Below are 18,629 nucleotides of genomic sequence, written 5' to 3'. Positions count from 1 at the left end.
ACCCAAAGGCGCGGTGGTGTAAAGCTTGCGCCCCTCCCTCTGCCGTCTGCAACTCCGGGACTCAGGGAGGTCGTCTAGCGAATTGGAAAAGGTCATGCATACCGGCATAGCTTAGTGCTGTTTTTATGTCTTTGTAGAGGTGCTCTTTTACCGCTGCACGTCAAATATACAACTGAAGTAGTGTTGCACGGTGTCCAACAGTCATCAATACCACTGCAACACATTGGCTTTGCATATTTATAGTCGTTAAAATGAAGTCATTTTTCCAAGTAAAATCAAAACTTCCAATGCAAGCTTGCGACCCCTAAAAGTAGTCTGATATCGTTATTTCTGTCACTGCTAGATCCAGAACGGAGCAAAAAATAATAACATCAACCCCAAACTGTTGACATGGTAACCTTGTTCCAACATAAAATATTGCTAATTTGGTCGATTTTCCGCTAATATTAACATTTTCATTTTGAATTCGCGACCCCTAGAAATCGTTTGGTTTCGTTATTTTTGGCACAGATGGAATCAGAATAGACCAAATAATGGGAAAATTGACTCCAACCTGTTCGCATTGCAACCTTGTTCCAAAATAGAATAACATAATTTTGGTAAATTTTTCGCTAAAATTGGCATTTTCATTTTGAATTCGCGACCCTTAGAAATCGTTTGATTTCGCTATTTTTGGCCCAGATGGAATCAGAACAGACCAAATAATGGGAAAATCCACCCCCACCTAAAATTTGGAAAATTGACCCAAAAATGGGTACCCCTAATGCACACCTTATTTATATTTCTTCGAAAATCACCAAATATAACTGGTTTCCACATACATGTTTTGAAAAGCACATTTCATCGCAGTATGAGCACGGTGCACAACACATAAATAAAAGTCGTTTTGGCCTGCTTGACCAAAACAGGCAAGAGTTTTTTAGATGACCACCCCAAACCCGAGGAAAAGTAAGAATGCCCATCCAACCGAGGAGAGTCCCACGATGCCAACCTCTTCGCCAGCGTCTTGTACAAACTAAGCCTATGTATAAAAAACAACGGCATAAGAGCACTCAACACAATTGTGGGTCACCAGACTCCTCAGTCCTCACGCTCACGCATGTGGGACTACGGTAGGCCCGGTCGGCCAGACTGGGACGGCGCCGCCGCCGTATAACAGTTTCCACAGTCCATGGGAGTCCGTAGGCTATCTCCAGAGGTTAGCCCGGATAGGTAAAGGGCGAGGCACGAAAGCACTACCACAGTTCAGTTGAGTTCTCGACAACATGTGCGAGATCGCACACGCCTCTTCGTGTGTGTGCTAGTACCTCTAGGCTCTAGCTCTTCTTGATGCCGGATAGCTTACGCCTCTTATCGTCTGTTGCTTTCTTCGCTGCACAGTTTCCACGTTTGGCATGGATCGCGCTGTTGATGTCCCTCACCATGTTGCCTGCAAACAGGTTAAACAAGGCCCTTGACATACGTTCCAAGCTTTGGGCGAATCCATGCCCCTTGGGGCAGCTTGTATCTCTGACGATGGAGCTTCGTGTCGTGACTGCTTTTACCACGTCGACAAATGCCTCTCTGGGACTAAAGCATTCAAAAAGAAGTCTTTTTGAGGCCTCTTTTCGCACGAGTTCTTTCCACATTCTAAGGATAAGCATCGTGGTTTCTATGGCGAGCGAGGACGGCACGATGAGTCGCCCTCGATCCAATATCTTCGTGAAGGACTGGACGATGCTGTCCTCCTGGTCCTCATCGTTCACTTGAATGGGTATGCTGCCATGCTCTCTTGAGACCAGAAAGTCGGAGCACTCCTTGCACTGCCCGTTTTTTGTTGCTGACCGAGCCAGATATCCGGCGATATGCCCCAGTGCTGCCTTTTCTGAATCAGACGGCTGGTCTTGTTCAGCGTCTTCTGATTCTTCGACAGCTTCTCTCAGCTTGAGTACGGCTGCTGAGTCACCTTGGGCTCTGGTCTTCTGTGAAAGTGCCATTCTGGTCGGTAGTTCGGAGACCTTTACTCCAGACCACCAGATAAGACTGCTGACGCGGATGACCGTTTCGCCCTCCATGAACTGACGTACACTGGCCCAGTAGTTGCTCCCAGCTAGTTTTCTCAAATGGCCAAAATGTCCTTCAATGGCGTCCGACTGGACTTTGCCGAGGAGCACGTACTGGACGACGTCTGGGTAGCGCTCCAGGAGATGGTTGGCGAGACCGTGCAGACCTCTGCAGGTGTAGTACACTGCCATGCCCGTGTCCTTCGACAGTTTGGCTGTCACAGGGCAATCACTTTGCACCCAGTCGCGACACTTTGTCGCGTCACTTTGTCACTTTGTCGACACAGTCGACACTTTGTTATCCTTCAATCGCACACCAGCTTTTTATTGAAGGCGGCGTGTCCCATTTTTAGCTGGAACTATGGGATGTGCACGTGCGCACGTGCATTACCTCACCTTCGTCGATTGAGAAAAACTCATACACGGTCAGCATCCAGCCACACACCAAATTTCATTGCAATCGGTCAGTCCGTTCCCGAGATATGACGGAGGGGTGTGCACGTGCGCGCGTGAGCACGCGCAGAGCCACAACTTTCTCGGTGCACGGCACCCTACTAACCGGTCTATAGCGATGTGCCAAATATGAGTGCAATCGGTCCAGTCGTTCTCGAGATGTGAAAGCGGCACCTTGCACGTGCGCACGTGCAATATGGGTCCCAACTGACTTGTGCACGGCACCCTACTAACTGGTCCCTAACCGTGTACCAAATTTGAACGCCATCGGTCCAGCCGTTCTCGAGATGTGAAAGCGGCACCTTGCACGTGCGCACGTGCAATATGGGTCCCAACTGCCTTGTGCACGGCACCCTTCTAACTGGTCCCTAACCGTGTACCAAATTTGAGCGCCATCGGTCCAGCCGTTCTCGAGATCTGGAAGCGGCACCCTGCACGTGTGCACGTGCAATATGGGTCCCAACTGACTTGTGCACGGCACCCTTCTAACTGGTCCCTAACCGTGTACCAAATTTGAGCGCCATCGGTCCAGCCGTTCTCGAGATCTGGAAACGACCCCTGCCCTGCACGTGCGCACGTGCAGCAGCACCCCATCTCTGGCACATTGGTATACATTGCCCGGTGGGTGCGTATTTGTATGCCAAGTTTCAGCGCAATCGGCCGAGTAGTTACCGAGATATTGCAATTGTTACAAAACTGACACTTCTTCGTATTGCACGTGGCACGTGCATAAGGGGTCACCCACATGCATCGGGAATAGTCCAATACTTGGTAAAATGAATGAAGCTACCCTATAAAAATTACCGCATGTACATCGGTCAAGTGGTTGCTGAGATATAAGCCTCGCAAAAGCGCTACTTATGCAAAATACCCTAAACAGTGAACACCCCTGACTTTTCACGTGGCACGTGCTACGGCAGTCACCTAGACGCATCATGAGAAGTCAATTATGGGGCAGAAGGGATGGGGCTACCGAACAAAAAAGACCGCAGGCTAATCGGCCCAGTGGTTGCTGAGATATCAGCCTCTCAAAAGTGTTACAGGCCGCCTTTAAAAATAAGAGGCCAAAGTGGCCTCTTATTTTTGGCGCCAAAAACGAGTGTCCAATCCAGGTAGTTCATGTTATCTATGATGCAAGCAATCACAGACGAAGACCTCCTTGCTTGAGGAAGCACCTGCGTACTTTCCTATGACAGGATGCATTGACTTTTAGTGCGACTCAATTTTCATTGCTGTAATTTGATAGTAAAGAACGTGTTGGACATTCTGATAGCTGGCTTTCTAATGATATGATGACATCAAAATTGGGTATTGCCCCTCTGCCAAATTGCAGAGTAAAAAGCGATGTTTTTTGCTTTTGCGTAACTACAATATAAAACCTGCCTTAAAACTGACAGCGATAGGTACAATCTTGATCATAGGTAGGCGCCATGTTTCTGCGCACATCTCAAACCGTCACCCAGGGGAGGAGACGCACAACCTACAACTGTAGCTGCCCTCAACCGGTTGATGGTGAGGAGACCATCCATCAGCTATATACAAAGTTAGGCGGTAATTAGACAAAGAGGCCGGGATATAATCCATATCATTACTACTGGGAATTCGCATGTGTGCATCGAAACAGGTTGCGAATAAAATAAACGCGTATACCACTGATGAAAACCGATATGGCGACTTCCCGCAATGAACACCCGGAACAAGACATTACGTAACAACCCATTTCTCGCCTATCTGGACCCATGCCAGCCGCCCGACAAGACCCCTCAAAGTTGAACCGACGCCGTCCTTCACCCATTCAGTGAGTTTCGGGAAAGAATTCGCCCTCAGTGAGCTGCGGGCCCGCCGCCCGCCCGCCCGCGCCGGTTGGTCGGCGCTGATTCCCCAATCAGCAGTTACGCCCTTCGCTAGCAGGTGGCAGCACGGGCAGCGGACCGGCCGGCTCTCAGCTCAGACCAATCATCCTCAGCGGCCTGATTTAGTTGACGGCTCGGCCATGCCGGACGCGCCAATTATATTAGTTTCGCCGCGACTGAGCGATGCGTGTCGTGTCTCGCGGTGTCCGCCGGCCGTGGCAGCGTCCCAGGCGGACGGTCAGGGTCGGAGTGAGCCCCTAACGAGCCCAGTGTCGGCGCCGTACGTCGGCCCGCCTCCCACTAATGGTCGGGCCACGGAGAGCCTACGGCGGGCTGAGAAAGGCAGCACGGCAAGAGTGGCAGCTGAGAAAGGCAGCCCGGCGACGGTGGCAGCTGGGAACGGCAGAACGGCAAGTGTGGCATGGCACCTGGGACCGCCAGTACGTCACTGACAGTAACTGAAAACGTTTGTAAGTTCGCAGAACCCACCTCCACACGCCCATTGCTCGCCTTCTGCTGACCGATTGTAGCCCAGTCGGTCGGACATATTACAAATAGCATAAACCTAACATCTCCCACAAAGTCAGATGATTCCACTTTCTCGTGACATGCACGTAAAACTTCTCGTGACCCGAAACTTTTTTTGTTATATCTTCCGAGCATTTCTCATGAAATTTCTCGTGAGCATCGTCTCTGACGTAGCCCGAACAATTTCCGTGAATTGACCTGGTCTTTCGCCGTGATATGACCTCGGACGAGGAAGGAACGGTAGCCCTGCTGCGTGACCCATCGCTCGGCAACAGGCCACCGGCCCATGGCTGGCTTCCCCTAATCACACGCCTTTGTGGCGGTCTCAACGGATTAAGCCATCCTCACCGAATGAGCTCATATGTATGCAAAACCATATCGGACATTTGCTCAAAATTATATTTTCACTACGCTGGGCGCTGCTATAACAAGCTACCATTTGCAGCCGCACAAAGTTTATCACGCGCTTTTGTAGTGGGTCGCGGCTCCCCGGATCGATTGCAGCCATACTGATACGAGGTCACAGTTTTTGGAAGGGAATCCGTTACTGATTGAGGTCGCGAGTCGGTGCGACAGACTACTGATACCAGCACCGACCTCCCCTACCGGCCCAGAGCGAAACCGTGTCCCGCCAGTGAAACCTGAAGCCGCCGTTCACGAGGCACGTGAGGCTTCTGACAGCAGGGGAAGGACTCGGACGGTACAAGTCGAGCTCTGACGGAAGGATGTCAAGTTTTCTGACTTTAGAAGCTGGTAGACCTGTCGTTTATGTAAGCACGAAACAACTTCCGAAATTATTTCATCTTTGAGAAGCATAAGAAGAATGTTAAAGGTAGTGTGCCAGCTTTCCTGGACCGTATGGAGTTAATGGCCCAGATAAGGAGAACCGGATTTTTAGAACTTATCCATACCTTCAAAACCATGTGGAAACGTCTTAAATTCTTCAAATTTTGAGTACCCCAGTGCGAATCGTACCCCAACCACATTTCACACCACTATGAACAATAAATGCACACACTGAAATCGCTATTACCGATAGGCTCATCCAATCAAGTTTCGATAAACCCGTTCATCATCATCTCCTGCGGTTTCGAACACGCCTGTTAGGTGGTGCGGTAGACCGCGCCCAAAGCCAGGGCCCCGGTAACGTGAGGTAGCCGAGTCGGGGCAGCGTGCGCTGACCCAAGCCGGGGCCGCGCGTCCTCCCGGTGTCATGGGATAGCACTGAAAACTTTTTTACCATTTCCTGAAGGGTAAACCCGCCATAGCATGGTAGCTTGACACACAGACGTTTTTTACCACCTTCCAGATGGTAAATTTTACTCTTTCATGAAGAGTAAACTCGCCAGGGAGGGGTAACATGACACACAGACGTTTTTTACCATCTTCTGAATGGCATCTTCTGAACTCTTTTGATTTACTCTTGTCTAGAGTGTAACATTTTTTGGGTTACACTCTTTGAAAGGGTAAATCTTAAACGGAACCCTTTTCTAGGGAGTAACGCATCATCTACTCTGTGCTTTACCCTCCTACAGAGAGTGTATTCTTCTGGCCTACCCTTTGTCACATGGTAATGTTTACTCTTTCCTTTAGTGTAAATCCCCCAGAGGATGGTAACGGACCCACAGACGCTTTCTTCAGAAGCTTCACGAAGCTTCTGTTAACCGGAGCTCACCAACTAAAAAAACATGCTTCAAGAGCAACAATGTTTATTTGGCTTCCGTACAAACAATACGAGGGGCACACCAGCAATGTACATTGTGAGACTCTCCACTTATGCATACGAATTTATACGAAGCGTTCAGCAATGCACAAGCGGTAAATAAACACCACGATACAACTTGAATGCACTTTGAATGTGAATACAAGACATTCAGCGCCCTCATATTGGATAAGGCACAGCGCACAATATTTGAAGAGAGCGACGGCGTTCCTGGGTGGTCGCCCGTATGCGTGAGATAATGAGACTGGATCACTACAGTGCAAGGCTTTTTCAAAGTCACCAACAAAATGCATAAACTTGTAGCATCACAACAAAATTAATGTACGTACTCACAACCTAGGCCACGTGGCCGTGCACGGGGTCCTGTTAACCAGGTCAAATTAACACCACTCAGCGGCATGCAATGCTCTAGCACATCGGTACTTACAATAAAATGTCCACAGAGGCTCTATAGGCGATGAACAACACGCAAGCACAATCACCAACGGCCACGCCGCGCGGCACCGACACTGCTCACATCCGCTCTCGGAGACCAACGGCCGAAAACTGACAGATGCGCGCGGCCTTCAAACCGCAAACGGCCGATCTCGTTTCTGATTGGCTGAGTGATTCCATTTCAAATATCATCTTCACGAGGGTAAACAAGATCCACGCATGAAACGACTATCTGTACACGAGTCACGATACCCAAAAGGAAAGAGTTTTCGTGATGTTCTGGATCGCGAGAGTAATATTGATATTTACATGGTAATAATACTCTTCGCTGGCGAATAAGTTCATATCAACCACGTACCGTTACTATGCACATAATGGTAGCAAAGAGTTACCCTTTCAATATACTCTTATCTTGCTGGTTTGATGAAAATGAATCCTCCAGGAGGTAGTAAAAAAGTTTTGAGTGAGCCCGGGGCTGCCCGGGGATGCGGTAGACCGCGCCCAAAGCCGCGGCCCCGGCTTGGGTCAGCGCACGCTGCCCCTACTCGGCTACCTCACGTTACCGGGGCCCTGGCTTTGGGTGCGGTCTACCGCAGGTGGCTTCTGCTCATACTTTGTGGTGCGGTGGTGGTGCGTCGGGCCGCGCGCTCTGACTTCGGCCAAGAAAAATGCGTCAGCTGATCATTGTCATTTCTGCCACTTTCATGTGGTGAGATGGGGTCATAACTTTAGAGACGGCTGTTTCATATCAATTATTTTACATAAAATAATATTTCAAACCATACATTAATGTTCGACAGCCAAATTAAAGATACAATACCAATACAGGCTTACAGTTTAAATTCGGCATTGTGTTGTCTACGATTAGACGGCTGATAACTCATTCCCGTACGTCGTAACTCTATAATGACCTTTGCTTATTGTCACATGTGCGCCGCATTCGCGATTGTTGCCGACGCCTGTTTGCAGGTCAGCCCACTACAGTTGTTATACATATCGAAAAACCGATAAACTTTTAGGCGGAAAAAGCACTATTTTAGGCCCATTTTTGATTTTTTTTTTGCGATATTAGGTAAAAATAGAAGCTTCTTATCCTAGGAAAAATAAAATGGGAAATCATTGGAAGGTGGCACACTACCTTTAAATGCGTCATGCCAAGCAAGAAAACGCGAATACTAGCGCAGTTGTTTTCGATGCATGACTTTTTTGCAACAACACGAATCTTCCACTCAAAGCATTATGTTTGTTATGCAGGGGGTGAACAACCTCAATAATCTGTCTAGCTCAGCTGAGTCTGCTATTTACGACCACAAGACACCGACGCATTGCAACAGCTTCATGAAATGTGCATACTGCATTGTCTCCTGATACCATTTTGGCTAAAAAGGCCATAAGACTAAGAGGTCATATGGGTCACCTCAATCGCTCTAAGTGCCTCGCCATTAGGTATTCAATCTTGACTGACGCAAAATCATTGACTTTTCTGATCAAAGGGTGCTATTTGTTTAATTTGCTATAGTCGTTCACATATTCTGTCAAATTGGATTATCGCGAGTTTGATGTGCTATATACGCCTCAGTATTATTGCTTTAGTTTCGCAGAAACTAAACACTTCATCATCACTGCGAGCACTGGATACAATGGTAGGCCGGAAAGGACCTGTTTGGTCATTGACAGGACTTAGCTGCCTTGCATCCACAATCCACATCCAGCTCGTCTCCCAGCTAAGTGAAAGTAAATGGAGGTCCATCTGACTCGAGTGTTAGCACATTGCTAATGATGTTTCCTACATAGAATGAAAGCCAACAAACTATGCTAGTGCACTTAATTATCGACGTCACGGCACAATTAATCAAAACATTTATTTCACGAATTTAGTGAATATCTGTTGGCGTTTAAGCTCAGAACATGGCCACGGCACTGAGATGGTCACGTGATTAGTTTGATATTACGACGGATAAAATTTTCAACCATATTACACAAAAAATTTGAAAGTGGCGTTGTGATTGCAGATTGGAAAACATTTCACTTATCGCCGGTGCGGAAATTGAACTTCTTAAGTGAGCTCGGCGTACTACGACATCATAATGAGCGGGGTCCAAAGGACGGCTCAAGTTGGCTTAGAGTAGCGTTCGTGGTAAAGTTGGCCTAATGAAGCTGCTGAAGTTAAGGTGGGTAATACGCCACTCTGCCTTCCAAGCCCTCCTCCTAAAGGCGATGTAACGGTGTGATCGGGAACGCCACTGCTATCGCTGGTGTGTAAAGGAAATACGACGAGTCATGTTTAGACATAAGACGCCGGTCGACGCGGTGCGGCGCTCGTCTCATACACGATGAAGCTGCCCTCGCATTGTATGTACCTACCGCGGGGCATGTGTTGTGTTCGAGATGTTGTATCGATGATCCTGGTCCCATTATATGAGGTAACCACACCTGCACTCACACTAGTGTATAGGTGAGGTGACCACAGTGGCACAGTACCATGCGATACGGTACCCATTTCGCTGCTTAGGGTGCAGAACGTACCGTATTGTCGATGCCTGGCTTGTTGGGGCTGGTGTCGGGCCGCCGCACGATGGCCTGGTCGGCGTACACAGTCAAACGGACCACCACCTGGATCAACATCGCGAAAAACAGATTGCGGTGGATGCGGGTCCGGTGATTCTGCAGCTTCCTGCGGGGAATGGGCGAGAAGGGAACAGAGGAGAGGCGGCGTTAGAACACGACCTCATGAGCTGACATGCTAACTAATTGATATCGAGAGAGATAATGCATTGAATAACATGATGTTTCATTTGTATTCTTGTGTAATATATTCGGGAGATATGAATTAATCTATTTCGTTACGTAACGTCATTGTGTCAGTAGCGATGGCGAAGACCATTCAATTTATTTGATGCGCTTCATGTCACGCCTGGTATTTTCAACGACATGAATGACGATCATAGTTATACAATGAAATGTGTGCCTGTTTTTAGAACGATGTCCGATGCAAACATGGCGATGAACGGGAGAGACACTTTCCTTTGAAAACTTTTAGCCTGAGATTTATTTACTTACTTGAAATGGAAGAAGATGAAGAGTGAAAGGAGCAGCGACAACAGAGAGATGGACCAGCCGATCAGCTCCATCGTCCTTGTGCCCTCGGCGATCGTGAACTTGAGCTGAAATCGGAGACGTTCTATAGCGTATTCATTATGCTTATGCCATTGACAGAGCTTGTATCCGCAGAATATGAGCGTGTTCTTTTATTTTTCTGGCTAACACCGACTAGCAACGATAGTTATGCGTCTCGCTACCACTCTGGTACTATCGCGAATACCCCGAGCTCCCATCAAGTGAGTCCATTTGAATATCTATACTGAGTGTCGGCCCAGTCAGCACCCCTATCTGGGCGATTATGCGCCATGCGGCACTGATCTGGCGCGCATCACATCAAAGACTCGCGTTTCGGCTCCACTGACTCGGCGCACTGGCAGTCTGTCAAACGCTGTTGACAGCCAAAACCCGCGGAAATTCCATGACGGTTCACGGCGACAAGCATCCCGACTTCGATAGGGGCACTGCACTAGTGCGGAACGAATGAAAGATGAACCTAATAAACCTTCAAAATGTAGTTCGCCATATTGCGGCACATTCTGGCAGATAGGTCACCACGCACACAATTGAAAAGAGCTGTAGCAATGCACGTCACCAAATGTATACTTATGAACTGATGAAGGTAAACAGGCGCTTACGTTCTTTTTTTTCATGGTTAATTTTGCTTTACACGTTTGAACGGGCGGAATCATGATGAAAATAAAATTCGAATTGTAATTGTTTGATGCATTCTGCACAGTCTTGTGTGATGCATTAGTGACTTATGCGCATCTGAAATCGTATCAGATGCAGATATGGTCTGTTCACAAAGTGGAATAAATGATAGACTGTGCCTTTTATCGATCTTCTTTGACTTACCTTTCTCTCCTCTGGGGTGCCAAGCTTCTCCAGGAGATCCTTCATGACGGGTAGGAAACAGTTGGAATAGTTTGTGAAGCCCTGAGGTCGACTGAAGTCGTCCTCAGTTTTTCCCGACCACCTGCCGTCCTCAGAGCACGACTTGAACGCGAATTCTGCAATTTGAAAACTAAATCAGGCGGACGAAGAAAACAACGTCGGGCGAAAAACAACGATTAAACTGGATCGACAAGGTGTTTCAAAGCATGTAACAATATGGATGCATCGAAAATGTGGCCTAATTCACCTATCGCTTATGTCTTTTGTTAACTAGAGATACAAAGAACTTACGGTGGCGCAAGCATTAGTGGCAATATCCAAGAGGGTAGTGTCGGACATTCATCACGTTTCAACACAGCTGACGATTGGTCAGGTGATCGTGTCATCTGTGCTGTTGTCAGGTCGCCCCTTACTGGATGGGTCGATGCCCTTGAAGGGCGGACACGGCTGCTTCAGTGTCTCCCCTCCCTCGGCTGGCGGCCAGCACATGATGTTGTCGAACGTCGCCGGACAGAACGTCTCTGAAAAAGAAACGTGTAGTTCAGTTCAATGTATTTCGAATCAATCCATTGCATGGTTTAGCATTTTATTCGATCACACACACACAAAAAGACAAGGTACACCTAACCCCTCCCCCCCCCCCCCCCACACACGCACACATGCACAAACACTGCCGTGCAGTAGACTGATGAGTGCAAAGCATCAAGCGCGTCACAATTTTCACGGATATGACAGAAGGCAAAAGCGCTAGGCAGCAAGGTGGCGAAGAAACTCAGCGTGTGTTCCAGAGCTAGTGGTGGTGGGTGGGAGGTGGTTCCAGGAGGTTGCCGCAATTTTTTTGTAGTTAAACCCTATTAGTGGCAGGGGGGTTGTTTTTATCCACCTCTCAGGTTTTTCGGGAATATCTCCGAAACCGCTGAAGCTACGATGCTGAAATTTTCTGACTTTTCCTAAAACTAAATTGGGCACATTCTCTGAAAATTTCAAGTTCATAACTTTACCAGGGGCGGCTCCAGAGCACTGGGAATTGGGGGGTCCTATTCGTGAAGCGAGTCATTTGGGCGAAGATCACGATGCTGCACCAGTTTTACGAACAGTGAATGAAAGGTATCATGTGATAACATATACAAAGTTATTGTGCATCCTCTTTTGACACGTTTTTGCTATAATAGGCGGATCCAGGCGTCCAAAAAGGGGGGTTATTTTTTACCTCCCAACATAGGTGCCCTGACACCGCCTATGCATGACCAATACAATTTTAGTCGTTCTCTCATAAGAAAATTGTAACACAACAAGACCATTGCCACCCTTTTTAGAAACAGTACCAACAAAAACCTTATTTACTATACTTTTTGTGTACCCCCAATCTCAATGATCTGTATCCGCCTATGATTTTTGAAAATGCATATTTTTAGGATCCATGTGAATTCCTGGTTCATTCTCTATCGATCGGCAAAAGTTGCGTTAAGATTGGTTCAGAAACCTGGCCGTGATAAACAGTCTAAAATGTATCTGCAATTTGCCCGTTTTTACCCCCCTCTACCCCCCTATTGACATTTTTTAATTTTTTTTAGAAATGTAGATCTCGTTGAGCGAAATCGAATGGCGTTTGAATTTTGAAAATCGGCCGGTTAGATCTCGAGATATCAAGGGGGGGGGGGTCGTAAACAGCCCCCCCTGCCACTAATATGGGGTAGCCAGGAGCCTGCCACTAATAGGGTTAATGTGTTACCTTTGCAGCAGCTGACCAAGGCTCAAAAGTTGTCAACAACAGCTGACGAAATCATTATCTGATATACATAAGTTAGCTATCAACATGCCGTGAACTTAATTTAGTGTTTATTGCTTTCAAGTAGGTAGCTCACTCCTCAATGTTTTGTAAATAAAATACAGTCACTACTCAGATATAGTTCGTTTTTTTTCTAAGTTCGACGCTCTTTGTAAACGTCACTTTGAACACAGCACGAGCAGTGCTGGCTGAATTACTGAGAACTCTGGTCGGCGCACATTGATTTCGTAGACGATCAACTTTCATCAAAATCATTTCTAGCCGGCTCCTATTTCACAGACTCTCAGCTCGTATTTGCCTGTTTTTACAACTCCACAGGCATATAACGACTTGTCAGGAATTTTAGCTGAACTAATTAATACATCCCACGGCAGAGGCGGATCCAGCTCAGAGGTTTGGGGGGGGGGGGGGCAAACCATAAAAATTTATCGATTCTTTCCATGCATCGTCCATAGGCGTAATGTTAAAATCATGCCGTTGGGGGGGGGGGGCAAATGCCCATTTTGCCCCCCCTGGATCCGCCACTGTCCCACGGAGTTTTGTGTAACTGTACATCATCGGTGTTGGCAAAACTTATTTGAAAAAGATATTATTAATATATCCAATACAATGTGCGCTAACCAGTTTTCTCAGTAATTCAGCTGGCAATTCCTGTGCTTTATTCAGAAATATGTTTACAATGAGGGTCGAGCTAAAAAAAGACGAACCATAGTCCAATTATTGACCGTGAATATCGGATGATTGGTTGTTAACGAAGAACAACACATGTCACGCATCCTTTGTATAACTATTTTATGGAATTTTTATTCTTTCCTTTTGTAGGACGTTTTCTAAAGTCTAAAGAATGAATCATGAAAGTCTAAAAATCACGCAATCACATACAAACTACTGACCACAAACTTCAGTGTTTTCAATAATGTTATGAGGAATGTTTCCGGTAAACCTATATAAACGGGAATAAAACATTTCTTCGTAGGTCAGCTGAATATTACCAACTACAACATTTCTTCATAGGCATCATCATACGCTCATAAATATTCATCCATGTACGGCCCTCCAGCAAAAGAGTGGTTGGTTAGCCTTATGTGCTTTTGGTCATTGGTGTAATACCTAACTTAAAATGACAGAGACACTCCTGTAAAATGACTCAATAGAAATGAAAAGAGAGTTCGTGCACACATTTTTCGGCAGTGATTTTCAACAGCCATTAGACGTATTCATCAATGCAGATCGATTATTGTGATGTTGGCAACCAGCCACTAACCTGGAGGGCCGCACTTTGTAAGTGACATAATCTAACTTCATAAGAGTCAGAGAAAATCCTTTTGCAAAGTGTCAAAGTTACGTCCGTCCGTGGTCTCTGCTAACTTCTCTGAAATCCTTTTATCTGGTTAAAACATTTAGAATATTCCTCCTTAGTGAAGATAATTAAGCATACCACATCACATCGTAAGCATATACCTACTCGTATGTGTGAAAGTAATTGGGAAATACCCATCCAGAACTTACACAAAACATAGGGAATTGAATTAGCCTGAACAAATTTGCTTCAGTTTTCAAGCGCAAATCGAAGAACAGGACGAGGCAAAGTTACACATCCCATTTGTTGAAGTCCGTCCTAACACGCACCAGAAGCCAGACTAACAGTAGTCCGTATGCAAATGGCTGCGCGTTCTCTCTCTCTCTCTCTCTCTCTCTCTCTCTCTCTCTCTCTCTCTCTCTCTCTCTCTCTCTCTCTCTCTCTCTCTCTCTCTCTCTCTCTCTCTCTCTCTCTCTCTCTCTCTCTCTCTCTCTCTCTCTCTCTCTATCTCTCTCTCTCTCTCTCTCTCTCTCTCTCTCTCTCTCTCTCTCTCTCTCTCTCTCTCTCTCTCTCTCTCTCTCTCTCTCTCTCTCGCTCTTTTCTCTTTAGCAGCCGTTTATAACGTTTGCCGCGTTTCTCAAGCAACTATAAACTTCAATACTGCGTTGTAACACGAAATAAGCAATGTCACCCTGAATAAATGCATTGCGAGTGCCCGCCGCAGGTCACATGAATAAACAGACGATTCTCGGTAACACTGGCGACTGTTGTGATGCGTGCTACTGAGCCGGCACGAGCTATGCCGGCGCAGTCAGCTGACAGCTGTTGCCAGCCGCCGCGGCGCCGGCCGGCGCCTGATGGCAGGCTGTGCCGCCCGGCAGCTTCCGGTGTCCTTGAGTAAAGAGTATTGTTGTGCAGTCGTCAGCCGGACTCAATACAGTTCACATCGGGAGTGCGCGTGTGCGTCTGGGGCGGCGGAATCGCGACGATAATTAATTTGCTATCGAACCATCATTAACGTAGACTTAAATGTAAAACCATAACATGGCGCGATCGGTATAATTTACTTTTTATCATTAAATGTAGCATTTTTTCGTCGGTTTTAGCGCGCTTTTCTCGCAATGACGGAGGAAGGCAAGCCGGTAGACCTGGGAGCCCTCGCCCAACTCCTCGCCCAGCAACTGGAGCTGGCTCAAGAAGCTCAGCGGCAAAGCCAGCAGCGGGAGGAGCGTATGGTGGCCGTAATGGAACGGATATGGGCCGGGCCGGCGGCCGGGGCCGACGCTGCAGCCGCGGCGGCTACTGCAGCGGCCACCCCAGCCGATACGAGCGCAGCCGTCAATCTACCGCCCAGACTGCCGGCATCAGCAACTCCCGCTCCACAGTTGTCGTCATCGGCGTCACTGAAGGAGTTTGAATCCTGGCGACAGAAATTTCACGGCTACAGTCTGCTGACTGGCGTCAACAGGCTAGCCCAGCCCGAGCAGAAGGCAGCCCTACTCGCTCTGCTTGATGATGATTGGACCAGGGTGGTCAGGTACGGCCTGCCGATCCCCGAAGACGCTGACATGAGCACCATCATCACGGCGATGCAGACGCATGTGCGCCGCCAGCGTAACGTCATCATTGATCGCCGAGATTTTTACATGCGAGTACAGGAAGCGGGCGAAACAGTGGACGATTTTCTCTGTGGACTGAAAGAGATTGCATCGTTCTGTGATTTCTGTCACCACTGCCAGGACAACAGGTTCAGAGATCGAGTCGTTGTCGGCACGCGGGACGAAGAAGCACGCCGCAGAATGTTGGAAGAGCCGGATCTCACGCTTCAGAAGGCAGTGGATATCGCCCGAGCGTCAGAGAATGCCGCCTCCAACAGCTCAGCCATCCGTGAACCAGCTGGCTCGACCCTGGCGAAGGTCTCTCAGTACCAGCGCAGCCGCGGTCGCCCGAGAGACCGGTCGACAGAAAAGACGTGCCCCCGTTGCGGTGGTGAAGTTCACCGTAGCGCCGGCGACTGCAGGGCCGTCAAGAGGACCTGCCGAGCCTGTGGCAAGGTAGGCCACTTCGCGTCTGTCTGCCGCGGTCGCAGCGCCAGTCGCTCGCGCGCTCCGGCGGCGAGCACAGACCGGACCCAGCGGAGGTCCGATGGAGGCAGACGTGTGTCACTCGTCACAATGAAGACGCGAGCGGCATCTGCACCTGCCAGACAAACAGTGGACCAGCAGCACCGAGACTGCATGATCCAAGGCCTGCATACGACGCGTGCTCCGCAGATCCAGATTCTGCTGCATCGGAGTGACGGTCGCAGGCAACAAACGACATGGACGCCAGATACAGGCGCTGAGGTGTCTGTTATCTCTCAGGAGGCAGCGAAGCAGATGGGCATCAACGTCAAGAAGCTGACGCCGCCCTCTGGAAGCCTGTTCGCAGCGGACGGACGAGAATTGCCCTGCCTGGGAGCGTGCCAAGTCGCACTGCAGCTGGGAAGCATCAAGAAGACGATAGCCGTCTCTGTGGTGAAGAAGCTGCACAGCTCGCTGCTGTCGTGGCACGACGCTGTTCGACTGGGAATACTGCACAGGGAGTTCCCACAGCAGATCCGTTCTGCCATCTCTGAAGAAGAGGAGACCTCCAGACCAGCTCCAGCAGTCTGCTCCCTGAAGACCATGCCAGGGAAGAGCAAGATACCCCGCAGAGTGGTCAAACGAGACTCTGCTCCTGCACTTGAAGACGCCGGGAAGGCGCAGAAGGTGCACCCGCTGAAGCCGACGTGGGATGAAAGCAAAGGCGTGCCATCGGCTGAGGAACGACGGAAGCACTTCTCAGCGATGAAGGAAGCCTTCCCACGAGTGTTTGACGTCACCTCGAAGCTGCGCAAGATGTCCGGAGGCTCAATGGCCATCGAGTTGACTGAAGACGCCACACCAGTTGCCGTCTCCACAGCTCGCAGTGTACCGTTCTGCTGGCGTGACGACATTCGGCGCCAGCTGGATGAGCTGCTGGAGAGTGACGTGATCGAGCCGGTGGAGCATCCGACCGAGTGGTGCCACCCCATCGTGCCGGTGGCGAAGCGGTCGCCGGACGGCACGGTCTCTGGCTGCCGTCTGACGGTCGACCTCACCAAGCTGAACCGATTCGTCAAGAGGCCAGCGTACCCAGTCAGGTCGCCGCACGACGCTGTGGCCTCGATCGGCAGCGGTGCAAACTTCTACACGAAGCTGGATAGCAAGTCTGGCTACCACCAGATCCCCATCCGCGAGGAGGACCAGGACAAAACGTGCTTCATCACGCCATGGGGCCGTTTCCGCTACAAACGTGCCGTCATGGGTCTGATCTCGTCAGGAGACGAGTACAACCGAAGAGGCGACGCTGCTCTCGGTGACATCCCCCAGACATGCAAAGTCGTAGACGATATTCTGGCGTACGACTCGAGCTACTCAGCTCACCTGGAGCACGTGTGGAACATCCTGCAGAGATGTGATGACCACGGGATGACACTGAACCCAGACAAGTGTTCCTTCGCCGGGAATGAGGTGGAGTTCTGTGGATTCAAGATCGACCAGACAGGCTACACCGCAGACAACAAGAAGGTGCGAGCCATCGCGGGGTTTCCGCAGCCGGCGTGCCTCACGGACCTCAGATCGTTTCTCGGTCTCGTGAACCAGCTGGGTGACTTCTCACCAGACGTCTCGGCCGCCGCCGAGCCTCTGAGACACCTCCTGCGACCGAAGAACGAGTGGGTGTGGACGCCGCTGCACTCCAAAGCCTTCAGTGATGTGAAGAAGGCGCTGGTCTCGCCACCCGTCCTCGACTTCTTTGACCCGCGGCGCCGGACAGTCCTGGAGACCGACGCCGCACGCCTGCGAGGGCTGGGTTTCTGTCTGCGGCAACAGGATGCAGATGGACGATGGAAACTGATCCAGTGTGGGTCTCGTTTCCTGACCGATGTGGAGTCCCGCTACGCCGTCTGCGAGATTGAGATGCTGGCAGTTGCATGGGCTTGTCGGAAGTGCAGCATGTACCTCTCGGGCATGCAGCAGTTCGAGGTGGTCACAGACCACCGACCGCTCGTTCCAGTGCTGAACTCCAAGAGCCTCATCGACATCGACAACCCGCGACTGCAACGGCTACGGCAACGTCTCACGCCGTTCAACTTCGTCGCTGTCTGGCGGCCAGGGAAACTGCACGCGATCCCGGATGCGCTCTCCCGGGCACCGGTGGATACTCCGACGCCAGACGACGAAGAGGCGGAGAAGGAGGAAGCCCACCAGATCGCAAGCCTGATCGCCAGAATCGCCACGGCTGATCCGACCGAGGAGGAATCACTGTTCCCGGACGCTACCCTGCAGAGGGTCCGGGCGGCGTCTGAGCGTGATGCAGAGCTCAGCGCCCTCCGAGACGTGGTCTTGGCTGGCTTTCCAGACCACAAGTCGCAGCTGGAGCCGACGCTGCGGCCCTACTGGACAGCTAGAGACCGTCTCACCGTGGACGGCAGCTTGTTGGTATGCGG

The 18,629-nt window shown here is 49.6% G+C and overlaps 1 protein-coding gene across 1 annotated transcript in view; it reads right to left on the bottom strand.

Moving 5' to 3' along the window:
- The window catches only part of LOC122367681 (PDF receptor-like), a 96,093-nt gene that overhangs the window by 41,556 nt on the left and 35,908 nt on the right, over nt 1–18,629 (bottom strand). Inside the window, exons 3-6 of the mRNA XM_043341019.1 lie at nt 11,444–11,551; nt 10,992–11,146; nt 10,095–10,198; nt 9,561–9,708 (exon numbers count right to left, since the gene is read on the bottom strand). Of these exons, the coding sequence (XP_043196954.1) occupies nt 9,561–9,708; nt 10,095–10,198; nt 10,992–11,146; nt 11,444–11,551 (515 nt within the window). The remainder of the gene's footprint in view (nt 1–9,560; nt 9,709–10,094; nt 10,199–10,991; nt 11,147–11,443; nt 11,552–18,629) is intronic.

Source organism: Amphibalanus amphitrite, unplaced genomic scaffold (assembly GCF_019059575.1).
Source record: "Amphibalanus amphitrite isolate SeventyFive unplaced genomic scaffold, NRLGWU_Aamphi_draft 000031F_arrow, whole genome shotgun sequence".
NCBI classification, from domain to species: domain Eukaryota; kingdom Metazoa; phylum Arthropoda; class Thecostraca; order Balanomorpha; family Balanidae; genus Amphibalanus; species Amphibalanus amphitrite.
This window is presented reverse-complemented; position numbering and strand designations above follow the sequence as displayed.